Below are 14,796 nucleotides of genomic sequence, written 5' to 3'. Positions count from 1 at the left end.
CTTCTTTGGGTTGATCTTATTTGGGACTCTTTGTACTTCCTGGGCCTGGATATCTTTTTCCTTTCCAAGGTTAGGGAAGTTTTCTGCTATCATGTCTTTACATGCATTCTCTGCCCCTTTCTTTTCCTTCTTTGATTTGTATAATGTGAATGTTAGTGTGCTTGATGTTGTCCCAGAGGTCACTTAAAATGTCCTCTTTTTTTTGTTTGTTTGTTTCATTTTTATTGGAGTATATAGTTGATTTACAATGGTGTGTTAGTTTCTCCTGTACAGTAAAGAGAATCAGCTATATGTATACATATATTCTCTCTTTTTTGGATTACCTTCCCATTTAGGTCACCATAGAGCACTGAGTAGGGTTCCTTGAGCCTCTACAGTATGTTCTCATTAGTTATCTATTTTATGCATAGTATCAATAGTGCATATATGTCAATCCCTATCTCCCAATTCCTCCTACACCCCTCCTCCCACCTTGGTGTCCACACCTTTGTGCTCAACATCTTTGTTTCCATTTCAGTTGGGCAAAATTAATACCTGAACCATTTTTCTAGATTCTACATATATGCATTAATATACAATATTTGTTTTTCTGACTTCACTTTTTTTTTAACTTTTTATTTTGTATTGGGGTATAGCCAATTAACAGTATTATGATAGTTTCAGGTGAACAGTGAAAGGACTCAGCCATATGTATACACATATCCATTCTTCTTCAAACTCCCCTCCCATCTAGGCTGCCACATAACATTGAGCAAAGTTGCATGTGCTATACACAGTAGGTCCTTATTGGTTATCCCTTTTAAATATAGCAGTGTGTATATGTCCATCCCGAACTTCCTAATTATCCCTTCCCCCAACCTTCCTCCTGGCAACCATAAGCCCGTTCTCAAAGTCTCTGAGTCTGTTTTTGTTTTGTAAACTGTCCTCATTTTTAATTTTTCTTTTTATGTGTATTAGGTAGGTTAATTATGTTTCCTGATCTTGGAGAAATAGTCTTATGTAGGAGACATCCTGTAGGGCCCAGCGACACACTTGCCTCTGTTCAGCAGAGCAATATATTCTAGGGATGCCTGCTACATGAGCTATGTAGGCCCTCCTGACAGGGCTGACTTCTGTGGGCATGCTGGTGGGCTTGGATGGCCCCCAGCCCAGTTGGTGGCCAAGTGCTGCCTAGTGCTGAGGCTTCTGGTTACTGGTGGACAGGACAGGTCTTCCAGAACAGATGCTGGCCCACTGTTTGGTGGGACCCAATCCTGGGCCCTCTGTTGGACATGGCCAAATCCTGGGGTAGCTGAGGTGTTTTGAGCAGGGGGTCTACAGCTGCTGCTGGCCTGATGGTGGGTGGCACTATATCCCCATGTCACTGACTGCTTGGCCTGGGGCTTCCCAGGGCTAGTGCTAACTGGCTGGTAGGCTAGACCTGAAACTTGCTCCAATAGGCTAGAAGGAGAATTCCAAGATAGTGCTTGCCAGCAGCAGTGTCTTCATGATAGAATGAGCTCCCCAAAATGGATCCTGCTAATGTCTGTCCCCAGGGGTAAATCTCAGTTGCCTCCTGCCTCTTTAGGAGGCTCTGCAAGATCAACAAGTGAATCTGACCCAGGCTCCTTTCAAATTACTGCTTCTGCCCCAGGTCTCGAGATTTTACATGTTCCCTTTAAGTGGATTCACTGTTTCCTACAGGCCTTCAATTCTCCCAAGTTCCTGCCCCACTGGCCTTCAAAGTCAGACCTTCTAGAGAGTGCTTGTCTTCCTAGTGCAGGATCCCTAGCCTGGGGAGCCCAGTATGGGACTCAGACCTCTCATTCCTTGGAGGGGATCTCTGCAGTTGTGATTACCCTCTCCTTTGTGGGCTGCCTGCCTGGGGATGTGGATATTGACTCTGCTACATTTCTGCTGCTCCTGCCTGTCTTGTTGTAGTTACTTCTTTATATCTTTGGCTGTAGAGTATATCTTATGCTTGCCTTCATGTTATTCTTATCGATAGTTGCTCTGTAAATAGTTGTGATTTTGGTGTGCTCATGGGAGGAGGTAAATTCAAGGTCTTCTTATTCTATGATCTTGGCCACTCCTCCCAACTTTTTTTTTTTTTTTTTTTACTCTTTTTTCTCTGAAACATTTCTATACAGTTTATTTTAAGCAACTTCCATTCAGATAATCTTTAAAACAGCTAATGTCTCCCTGTAAAACAAAATATCTTTTGAAACTACAGTTAAGAAATAGAGCTTTTCTCATTATTTATTTACTATATATTTTTAAAATTTATTTATTTGGCTGTACCAGGTCTTAGTTGTGGCACATGAGATCTTCCTTTTGGCATGTGAGATCTTTAGTTGTGGTGCTAGGGGGATCTAGTTCCCTGACCAGGGTTTGAACTGGGGCCACCTACATTGGAAGCCCAATAGTCTTGAGCCACTGGACCACCAAGGAACTCCCTCATTTTTTTAACATTTTTATTTCATTTACATTTATAATTGAAGAAAGTTTATGAAACTCATTTATTTTAGGAATTGATATCTTCTCTACTTAATATTGGAAGTGGAATTTCCACTTTGGTTTTTGTAACAGAGCAAGCATGATTTGAGCAGTTGGGATTAATCAAATCTCTGCTTACAAATTAGAGATTCAGACACCATTATCACTGGGCTTAATGGGTAGGCTTAAGATGGCAACTTGGAAATAAAAACCTTCTTCCTGTCTTCTATACATCATTTAGGAATTTTAGGTTTCTGTGTCAGTTGTAAATTGGGTTATTTGGTGGTTGTCTTATCCTTCTCGTGTTTGTCATTAGTACTTATCTCTAACAGAAGAATAAACAAATGTATTTTAAAATATTGATATTTATATTTTTATTACCATTGATTAACATGAATAGGGGTTAATGTTCAAAGCAAAGCACTTTAAAAATTCTTGGGGTCATTTTAACCCATCTTATGTCAAGATTTGAATAAATCAGTGATTTCTTCTGTTTTCATAGAATATAAACATACTTTTTTCAAATCTGTTGATTATGAAAAAATTTAAATATCATACGAAAAAAAAGGTAGACTAGCCTAATGAACCTCCATATGCTTATCACCCAATTTCAACCATTGTCAATCCATGGCCAGTTTTCTTTTATGCATTTCCCTCCATGCTCTGTTATTCTGAAGCAAATTTCAGCTACCATTTCACCCATAAATACTTTAGTAAAACTACATTTTTAATCTTGCTATCCTCTACAGCAGCAGTTTAATACAATGAACATTTGTTGTATTTAGAAGGTAGACGATGAACATACTATAGGGATTATTAAAATGGGAAATAGGCACTCTCCTAAACAAACTTATAGTATAAAGGGTATAGGGGAAGACAAGACAATATTCATTAATTTGGTCCTCCTCAATGATGACAAATGTTGTTGAAGTATTAAAAATCAGATTTTTTTAGTGCCTCATAAAATGAGTATTTTATGTTTCTAACAGTGCTAGTTGATATGAATTATAAAGGAAGTTTTTCATCCTGTAATGCCACTGTGGTGACAAATAATACAGGATTGAGAAATGAAGTATTTGCATTTAATTATTTAACTTAATTTCTTGGTAACAGTTTTTTTCTGATGCATACACTAATTCAAAGAATGATTTTAGGTGACATAAACAGGGACTCAGTACCTACTAGAGATTTTTTTCTTAGCTGCTGTTTGTACTACTAATGAGCTTGAAAGTCCCTGAGGCAATTTCTACACTGAGGCTGAACTTACAGGAAAGAGCATTTCCTTTTGTTATCTCTGAATTCAAAATAGTTACCAGTGGAAACATGGAAGCGTAGTGCAGTAGGCTCTTGGGTCCATGTCAACTGGCCTCTTGAGTACAGGCTCCCTCAACCTCTGTAGGAGGTCTGGCAATGAGTGGGGTGAGCAGGAAAAGGCATGTTTCCACCCTGGAACCTGCTCAGGTCATCCTTTTCTCATCACTGCACATGTAGTAATTCCTCTAAAATGTTAAAAATGTTTCTTTCTTAAAAAAAAAAAAAGTGTATCAAGTGTATGGAAGAGAAAAGCTCTACGTTCCTTACTTCAACAGTATTGGTTAAAATTTTTTCTTTAATTTATGTATTGCCACAGTGACCTCTGGTGTTAAAAACATTTATTTCACATTTTTATTAACTCTTGTACAAATAGGTTTCAAACTGAAATTCAGATGGTGAATAAACAGTTCCCATGTGAGCCATTCAAATTTTTGGAGCCAACTTTAAGACTAGAATATTGTGAAGCATTGGCTATGCTTAGGGAAGCTGGAATTGAAATGGGAGATGAAGAAGATCTAAGGTTTGTTTGTATTTGTGATTTTTAAAACTTTAGTAATTAGATTTAAGATATGAAAGAATGAATATATTGATGAATGTTTTTCACCTACTTAGTAAACTTAAGTTTTATTAACTTTGGTTATATAGTATGATGCTATTTTGTTCAATGTGTGATCTGAAATAAACTGTTATGTTTAATGTGGTTTGCCTAAGCGTTAATATTTTTGTATGTTAAGGTGTGAAACTTTTAACAATCTCTAAAAGTTATGCAAGTCTCTGTTCTCTATTTGATATACTATATTTTATTATCTAAATTCAGATCAAATAATTTATAATTTTAAAATGATAGTTTAATAAAGATTAGAGATTTCTACTTACATTTTATTCAGGGATTCTTAAGTTAAAATACTTTAAGACAACACAATGATTCATAATTGATATTGGAAGGAAGAGAGGATTATTGTTAATTTTTTAGGTTTTAACATATTTCACTCAAAACCCTCATTTATTTGTTTAACGAATATATATATGTGCATGTATGTATATGCATACATATATATTATTTTAATTATCCTCTACATTGCTAGATGACAATTTAAGGAAAACCATAAATTCTATAATTTGGATATTTTTGTATGTATTTTGGACATTTTTCTTGACTAGAACTTAAATTGGTTTATATATACACTGTTATATTTTACTTTGAAATACTGATTTTTCTTTTATAAACCTTTAATAAAGAGTAACAAAAAAGAGAAACCATTTTGCCATGCTGCTGCTGCTGCTAAGTTGCTTCAGTCGTGTCCAACTCTGTGCAACCCCAGAGACGGTAGCCCACCAGGCTCCCCCGTCCCTGGGATTCTCCAGGCAAGAACACTAGAGTGGGTTGCCATTTCCTTCTCCAATGCATGAAAGTGAAAAGTGAAAGTGAAGTCGCTCAGTCGTGTCCGACTCCTAGCAACCCCATGGACTGCAGCCTACCAGGCTCCTCAGTCCATGGGATTTTCCAGGCAAGAGTACTGGAGTGGGTTGCCATTGCCTTCTCCGCATTTTGCCATAGAACCATTTTAATGGCAAGAGTAGTCTATGTTGGTGTAGTAGACTTTTATAATTATATGTAATTGTAGGAAACTACTTCATCCATGTTATTTTTGAATCAGTGAATTGCTAAATTCTATTTATACTTTTATTTAAATATTATTGAGTAGCACCGACTAACTGTCCCAGGTATATCCATGAATGGTTTCCAGTAGTAGTTGCCTTTTTTAAAAGGAGCAGAATAGACAGCTGTGTATTTTGGCTACATTTTTTTATCCTCTGAGAACTTCAAATAGAAGAGGTTCCTTGTAAACTTAAAACTCTTTTAAGTTGCTGTTTGATCTTCAGACACCTGATTTCATGTTTCTTTTGCAGTACACCAAATGAAAAACTGTTGGGTCGTTTGGTAAAGGAAAAGGTAGGACTCTTATGCATGCTGGATTTCGCTTGAGGAGGGGGGTTCATGTTTGGGAACGCATGTACACCCGTGGTGGATTCATGTCAATGTATGGCAAAACCAATACAGAATTGTAAAGTAAAATAAAAGATAAATAAATAAATAAATTTTTAAAATAAATAAATAAATAAATCTGAAACATATCTAAATTGTCAGATTAGTTAGAGAGGACCTCAAGTTGATTGAAATTATTTAGAAATGGTCTTCCCTGACTACCCTTGCTGACTCGTGGGACTGGAGGGTGAATGAATTTTTTTTCTGCCTTTTACATGAAGGCTACTTTCCTATCTCATTTCTCTATAAAACTCCAAAGAGAAAAGCTAAACTTGGTGTAATCTTTAAAGAAATTAAGAGAATTGTGTAATTGAATAAAAACAGTCCTTGAGCTCCTCCTGCTGGTTGCACTCAAAATGGTTCAACTGACTGGGGAACAAGTCTGTGAAACCGCACAGTACTGAGTTCATACCTTTAAAACACTATTTCAGCGGAGCCAGTTTCAGCACTGTTGACATTCCTCTACACGCCCAATTTTAGGAAAAATGTTTAACATCAAAACAGTTAAAACATGACTGTTTCTTTTTAATTAAATGTAGGTCACATAGTAAATATTCTTTTTAACAAAGATATCATAATTTCATGTTAATGTTATTCATTTCAGTTATTTTCATTTGAGAAAAACTACTAAATTTATTTTAGACATCTTAGTGAAAATGTAAATCATTGGGGAAATAATCAAGGTTTTTTGAAGATAAAAGACGTCAGTTTTTCCCAAAATAATTTATAGATTTAATGTAGTTTTTGTAAAACCCAATGCGATTTAGGATAATTTAACAAAAACAGTTTTTAAATATATCTAGAAAATTAAATGAGCTAGAATTACAATGGAAAAAGGTAAAAATAAGTTTATCACAGCATAGTTTTCAGCGGAGGAGAAATTGAGAAGAGAGAACATGTCCAAAAAGAGAAAAAGAAAAATGCTTATGTGGACTATGATTGAATAGTCCACAGCTCCTAAAAATTAAATATATTGGAAGAATTTATAACATCATGGCAAAATACTGTAGGATACAGCTGTAGGAAGCAGAACAGTTATTGTATATAGAGTGTAATTACAGTAATTTTGAAGAACAAAACTTATGTATAGAAAAAAGACACTTACCAAATGGTAGCCTTCTTTTTACTTTCATTAAATGTCTTAAAAAATCTGTTTTAATCATATTTATTCTTTTTATAGTATGATACCGATTTTTATATTCTTGATAAATATCCATTGGCTGTAAGACCTTTCTATACCATGCCTGACCCCCGAAATCCTGTAAGTAATTTGATTTTAAAAACCTGTTTGGGGAAAGAGGGAAAATTTTATTGTCACTGTGTCACATTATACAGCGGAAATAATGGTTTTCATTAATAACTTGCAGTTTTAAAAGACACATTACTATATGTATTACTACTAGTTTCTGTCAATTCAGGTCAAAGTGATATTGTAAAATTAGAATATTCTAGCAAATTAGTCCCCAAAACCTCTATTAAAAATAATTTTCATGTATCATTTTAAAAGATATATGAAGAAGAAATACTATATAAACAACAAATAGTATTAATAGACTTGAAGACTTTATCAAATCATTTTATCATTGACCTTGAACTAAGAACTCACATTCTATCCTGGTGAAAGTGAAGTAGCTCAGTTCTGTCCGATTCTTTGCTACCCCGTGGATTGTAGCCTGCCAGGCTCCTCCCTCCATGGGATTCTCCAGGCAAGAATACTGGAGTGGGTTGCCATTTCCTTCTCCAGGGGATCTTCCCAACCCAGGGATTGAACCTGGGTCTCCCGCATTGCAGGCAGACACTATCCTGGTAGTTAATCTAAATAATGTTTTGTGGCCTTTCACTGGTTTTCCTTTGCATTGGTTCCCCAACTTTAGTGAGTATCAGAATCACTCGGAGGGCCTTTATTTTTTTTGTGTGTGTGTGTAACAAAGTTTTATTAAACTATAAAGGAGATAGAGAAAGCTTCTGACATAGTCATCAGAAGGGAGCAGAAAGAGTACCCCCCTGCTAGTCTTTAGCTGGTGTTATATAGTCATCAGCAGTCTGTTAATGAAAGAAAGGAATGTCTCAAAACTTAACCAGGCCCCTCACCCATAAGATGTATTTTGGGATAATCTTGGCTCCAAATGGTTCATCTTGGGCCATAAAAGGATTAACTTGAATCTTGAAGAAGGGCAGAGCACCATACAAATAGTGTTATTTACATAGATTAGAGGAACAATATCGAGTATAACATACTCTTTTATCAAGTAGGTTCTGAGCCCAAAAGGCGGAACCAACTTGAAGACAGAGTTTGGGGTAAATGCACAGTACATTAGCATAAATTAAGAAACATTTCCATAAGAAAACGGCAATGGTTAACTTCAGGTGAAACCAGGTGTCATGGCAACACAGAATTTTAAGAGAAACCTCCTTTTAAATTTGTATAGAGAAGGAAAAAAATGTTGCTAGTTTGTTTCCTCCTACCACTTAAGAGAGAAAAAATGTCTGACACTTGCAGGCTATTTCCTCCATTTGGAGACCCCTGGCCTTCCTGCCTGTTACCCTCTCATTCCCCTCTTTTATTTTTGGAGAATTATGTTGCCTAGGGAAAAAGGGCATCGTTTTTATTCCATAACTGCTTCAGAGCTGAGAAGGGGAGTTGTCCCTAAATTGGTGAGGCAACATATTCTCCTAATCCTCATTTTGAGGATATCTGATCCAGGGGCCCCAAATAGTAGTTGGAGGCAACTGCAGCAGTAAGTAGCAGGAGTTTGAGCAACGATTTGTAACTTAAAAGCTTTCATGGGGCTAGAAACAAATCTAGTTATACAGTTACAGATGTAAGGGAACATAGTCATTTAAACAAGTTAAAAGTCACATTATGTCCATAGTTAAAGTACAAAGTGTTGCACCAGTCCATTTTAGGGTTGGTAGATGTCATCAGATTAAGGAGAGGCATCGCATGTAATTGCTGTCGAAGGTATTTACACACTTGGAGAAAGTCTTTTTTTAAGTGGAGATGTCCACCGCGGGAAGTCTTCCACTGATGAAGAGGGGAGTGCTCCACAGACCCAGCAGTTAGACCGATTGTGGAACGCAGCGTAGGAGTGAGCCCAGGACAGGAAGGCATTGTCTTGAGGATCAAAAGGCAGCCTCAGGATATTTGGAGTCAGCAGAAGTAAGCTCACATAGGTTATTAGGCCCATCTTTTGGCTCGTCCAGACAGTCCCATTACGGAAGCGGATCGGGAAGAATGTGGGCCAGGGGCTTCAGTAAGCACAGTAAGTTGCCCCAGTATCGTTCACCATTCTCCAATGGATATCGTGGCCATGCAGTATCACACAGGAAGACCAGGTGCGTCTTCTTTAAGGTGCTGGGGATGAAATCTATCCCAGTTTTTTTCAGGATACCATTCAAAGGAGTGAGGCTGAAATTGTTAGCTCCCATCTTGTCCTGAAGGATCCCGGATGAGCCCCCAAGACGAAAGGTTGTTGTTGCATCACGACACCGGGATTCTTGGCCCCCGGAGGACCCCTCTCCCCCGGAGGGCCTTTAAAACACAGATTGGGGCTTCCCTGGTGGCTCAGTGGTAAGGAATCCACCTGCCAATGCAGGAGACACGGGTTCAATCCCTCATCTGGGAATGTCCTATGTGTACAAGCCTGTGCACCAGAGCCTGGGAGCCACAATTATTGAGCACATGTGCAAGAACTTGTGAAGTCCGTGTTTTCACAACAAGAAAAGCTGCTTCAATGAGAAGCCCGCACACCACAGCTCAAGAGTAGCCCCCGCTCACCACAACTAGAGAAAAGCCCTTGTAGCAACGAAAACCCAGCACAGCCAAAAATAAATAATTAAAAAAAAAACTTTTTTCTAGGTGGGGCTTGATAATTGATATTTCTCATAAGGTAATAATGAAACTATCAGTCCAGGAATAACACTTTGAGAAACATTGGTTTACTGAAAGATAGGGAAAATAAGTTAAAACCTGATAAAGAATGAATTGAGCGATGGTAAATTTGATGTTCAGTTCACTTTCCTTAAAATTATAACTTTTAAAAATTACTTGTTGATAATTTGAAGTTCCAAAAATGATCCCAAAATCATATCACACTTAAAAACATTTCAGATGATAAAGTGAAATAAGAATCAGCACTACAGGGACTTCCCTGGCAGTATAGTGGCCAAGACTCTTTGCTCCCAATGCAGGGGGCTTAGGTTCAATCCCTGGTCAGGGAATAAGATCCCACATGCTGCAGCTGAGACCTGGCACAGCCAGATAATTTTTTAAAAAAAGAATCAACACTGTGCTACTGCTTAAAAGAAGATGTATTGTTCTGATTTGTTTTTGGAAGGTGTGGGAGAAGGGGAGCATAAAATCTGATAGAAGTAAAGAAGTTATTCAACCCTCACTAGTTTAATCCCATTTTAGAAAAGCAAATCATGTTTATTGGAGCAGGTTGTATAATTAATTGTAGGGAAAAAATGATATTGTTCTTTATGCAACAGAGAGTGTTTTTCCACAAATGTGTGATAGAAATAGGATGATAGCCTGTTGAGTGGTATTTTTGTTTGTTTTTCCTACAGAAACAATCCAACTCTTATGATATGTTCATGAGAGGAGAAGAAATACTGTCAGGAGCTCAAAGAATACATGACCCTCAGCTGCTAACAGAGAGAGCCTTACATCATGGAATTGGTAAACAATTTCAGTATATTGAGGAGGGTCATGTATATTCTGAAAGCAATACGTTTTAAAACCCTTTAAAGACTTTTCAAAAACATAGTCATTTGTTTTAATTTTTATTGCATGGTAACTGCTTTTGCAGGTTTTTTTAAGCTAAATAAGATGATAAATTACTTTTTTTTAATTTTATGTTTTGTTTTGTAGATTTGGAGAAAATTAAGGCATACATTGATTCCTTCCGCTTTGGAGCCCCTCCTCATGCTGGTGGAGGCATTGGTAATATTCCTTTATATGATGACAATATTTCCAACCCAAATTTCATTTGGCAGAGTGTTTCTTCAGTTGTAAATGTCCTCAGTATTAGACTCCAAAAAGTAAATTTTGTATTTTGTTATTACTTACAAATAAGTTTATAAGTGCTAAATATAATACAAATTTGAATTAAAAGAATTTTTAAGTGAGTTATGACTGAATGAAATTTTTGAGTATCCTCTTTTTCCTCTGTATTCATGAGTTCATTCCGATTAGTCCAAATTAAAGCAGTCCCTCAAGTCAGTTCAGATGGCTGCTAAATGTTTTTGTTGAAAACATTTCATTGGCTTTTAGAACCATTTCTAGAGTATGTGAAAGATACTGCTCTGTGATTTAAAACGAGTAAATATTTAACTCAACTTTGGGATGTTTGTATCAAAAATTCTTAAAAAGAATCCTGGGGCTTCTCTTGTGTCTCAGCGGTAAAGAATCCACCTGCCAGTGCAGGAGATGCAGGTTCGATCCCTGGTCCAGGAGGATCCCACATGCCCTGGAGCAACTAAGCTCTTGCGCCACAACTATTGAGCCTGTGCTAAAAAGAATTCTGAATTTATAGTTTTGTTGAAGGTTTGGTTGTTTGTTTCGGGTTTTTTGGTGAACAGGTAATATACAAATTTCAAATTCAAAGCAAATAGAATAGTGTACATTCACCTCCCTACAGAAAACTCTTGTTTCTAGTTTTCCCTTTACCTCTACAAAGATAATCTTTGCATATGCAAAAGTATATAAAATATATTTTTTACACAAATTGTAGTGTGCTGTATAAACCATTCAGTACCTTGCATTTTCACTTAGTGTATTTTGTAAGTTCCTATCAACACTTAAAAAACTTTTTAATTATTTTTTTTTAATCACTACATAGAATCCATTGAAAGAATTCATGGTAATCTTGGCAACCAGGTTCTATCAATAGGAACCTGGTTAAATATAATAGTAGGCTTATATTTTTGAAAATATAATAGTAGGCTTATGAAAATAAATAGTAGGCTTATATTTTTGTTTGCTTAAATCATAAGTTTTAGATATTTACATAGATTTATGGTTCACATTTCACAGAATCATAACAGCTTAAGGATATCTCATTTATCCTTCCCACATATAGCATCACCTGTTTCCGAATCAGACCCGGAATGTTCCATTTTAAACTCATTTAAAATAATAGAAGTCATTTCCTTTCTAACAAGGAAAAGCATTTTGTTGATCAGTGATGTTATTTTGGTAGTTTTCAATAAGTATGACCCTGAATGATTAATTCTGAAAATGAATTAATGATTATTTTGTTTTCTCCAGGGTTGGAACGAGTGACTATGCTGTTTTTGGGCTTGCACAATGTTCGTCAAACCTCAATGTTTCCCCGTGATCCCAAAAGACTTACTCCTTAAAGAAAATTTTTTTTATTCTTTCCAGTAACCTGCTATTAATCAGGCTGTACCTTAGGTACTTAAAATATGCAATAAAATAAATGTCTTATCCAAAGTGCCACAATTACTTTTGGACTAATTCAGTGTACGTTACTTAAAAGAGAAAATTTTTATAACTTTGAACATGCTTCAGTAGGAAATGGTTAAACATTTTAATGAAAAATTATTATTATTATGTTAAAAGTTCATTTTGCATTACTACAATAAATGTTAAACAACAATTTTAAACAGTTAATAATGTGTAAATTTTTTTTTCTATATTACAGTGGCTATAATATTAATGTCTTAAATTTTCAATATTTGGTCTTTTTTTTAAAAATCTGACATTGAGGTAAGAACAATTTTAGGAAAGTATCAAGGTTTTAATGAATGTATAATTGGCATATCATGGAAAATTAGGCAGAAAATATCAATCCTTAATAATTGTGCCTGTAAATCATGTAAAGCAGGTGAGAGTACTGGTTAGAAATGATACAACATAATATTATATTAAATTATTAACTAATTAAACTTGAATTTCAATAAAATTTTAAAGCTAATTATGGATGTTTCTATGTAACTTCATGGCAGTATGATTTTATAGCTGATTCTTGGCATTTATAATTTGGAGGGGGAATAGACAACCAGTTTATGTAAATACCTAAAAGCAAATGAAGACTGATATATTCATAGCATGTATTAATCAAGGGATAAATTCAGATGAGTGTAAGGATACAGTTCTTAAAGCTGAAGGCTTAGGTTGCTTAATAGTTTATTTCATATAGATTTAAAAATATTGAAGAATTTTCTGTTTTTATTTTTAACTGGTAGGCATTTAGTGAAAAAATGCACTCCCACTCCCTCCCAAAAAGAATTACAGTTAAATACCCTTTTCCTCTAGATTATTAAATATATCCATGCTAATGTTATTTTTATGGTGAACCACACATAATACTTATGAACAAAACAATTTAATGCAGTTATTTTCCTACAGGAAAAAAAAAAATACAGAAAAGTAAGGAGGTCAGGAAGGTAGTATATTACCCCTGGTTCATAAGCATCTGCCCATTATTTTTTAAAGTTAATTTATTTCACCATCCTAGATTATGAGTTCTTTGAGAGTAGAGACTCAATTTTAAATCTGTCTTTCATAACCCACCAAAGTATCTCCAGATAACTTTTGTTAGACACCCCAGAAGTGTTAAATACATTTAAGCCATACCAAGACCTATTTTTTTCTGTATTGTATAATCCCCAAACCCAAAAATAGTATAATAATAGCCTTAGAGCTATTCTCAAGTTCATAGAATTACAGCTCTTTCAAAATAAATTGTTTATAAAGTCTAAAGAATGATGTAAATTTTTGTTCGTTTTTTAATGAAGTATTTCAGACATGTCAACCAGATTAGAGCATAATAAAAAAGGACACCCCTGCACTTGCCACCAAGCTTTGGCAAATCTTAACACTGTCATATTTGCTTCAGATGTTTATTTTCTTTTTTAGGGAAAAAGTAGTAGATACAGTTAAGGCTTCCCATTTAACCACCCTGATCCTATTCCTTCCTACCCTAGTGGTAACTACTATATAAATTCTGTGTTTTTTTAATTCCTTTCCATGCTTTTATATTGAACCTAAATATTTGTTTCTATGAACATTGTCTAGTATTATTTTACAGATTTATTTGATATGTATATTCTGGGATTTTGATGGAATTACCTTGAATTTATGAAAAAATTTGAAATTTTCAATCTCTTCAGTCTACTAGTTAGTGAACATAGTATATCCCTTCCTTTTTTTGGTATGTTTTCCTTAAATGTGATAAAATATATTGGTGTTCTTTAATATCTTTCAGAATTACTTTTTAAGGAATTCCCTGGCAGTTCAGTAGTTAGAATTCCATACTCTCACTGCCAAAGGCCTTGGTTTGATCCCTGTTTAGGAACTAAAATAACACCAGCTGAACAGTGCAACCAAAAATAAATTAATTAAATAAATAAAATTACTTTTTAATTTTTCATTTATGCTAAAAAACCTTACCATTTTTTTCCTACTGGAAACAAGACTTTTAAGTATGGATTCTGTGGCTATTCCACCTGGATTAGAATTCTCATGTTGCTGTTTATCAGCTATGTAACCTTGGGTAACTTGCTTCAACTTTCCTCATCTTCATAATCCTGTTTCATGGGACTATTGTGGGGATTAAAAAGCATGAACCCCTAAGAACAACACAGAGAATAGTGTCAGGCAGATAAAAAGAATTTGATCTCTTCCTGGTATAATTTTCATGTCATATTTACTTATTAGACAAGCTCTTCAGTGGAATGTTGAATAAAAGCAGTAATGGGAGCATGCTTTTGTTTCTGAATTAATTTTAAACACTCCTGTAGGCTCAAGATTAAGTGATAATTTCTGTAGGTTTTTGATAATTGCCCTTTAACAGGTTAATGAGGAGTCCATTTGTTAAGAGTTCCTGTTAAGAATGACTGTTGAATATGTCAAGTACTTTTTCTGTATTCGCAGCAGTTTTTTTCCTTTAGTTTTGAATATGACAGATGATAGTAACAGAAATTCCTGATAT

At 35.3% G+C, this 14,796-nt stretch overlaps 1 protein-coding gene across 1 annotated transcript in view; it reads left to right on the top strand.

Moving 5' to 3' along the window:
• Window positions 1-14,569, top strand: part of DARS1 (aspartyl-tRNA synthetase 1) — a 67,573-nt gene extending 53,004 nt beyond the window's left edge. Inside the window, exons 11-16 of the mRNA XM_040228519.1 lie at window positions 4,163-4,309; window positions 5,701-5,743; window positions 7,017-7,097; window positions 10,406-10,517; window positions 10,710-10,781; window positions 12,108-14,569. Coding sequence (XP_040084453.1) covers window positions 4,163-4,309; window positions 5,701-5,743; window positions 7,017-7,097; window positions 10,406-10,517; window positions 10,710-10,781; window positions 12,108-12,199 — 547 coding nt within the window. The 3' untranslated portion in view covers window positions 12,200-14,569. The remainder of the gene's footprint in view (window positions 1-4,162; window positions 4,310-5,700; window positions 5,744-7,016; window positions 7,098-10,405; window positions 10,518-10,709; window positions 10,782-12,107) is intronic.
• Window positions 14,570-14,796: the final 227 nt, after the last annotated feature.

The sequence above is a fragment of the Oryx dammah genome, unplaced genomic scaffold (genome assembly GCF_014754425.2).
Source record: "Oryx dammah isolate SB20612 unplaced genomic scaffold, SCBI_Odam_1.1 HiC_scaffold_27, whole genome shotgun sequence".
Taxonomy (NCBI): Eukaryota; Metazoa; Chordata; class Mammalia; order Artiodactyla; family Bovidae; genus Oryx; species Oryx dammah.
Note: the sequence above shows the minus strand (reverse complement) of the source record. Positions and strands in the feature narration are given on the sequence as shown.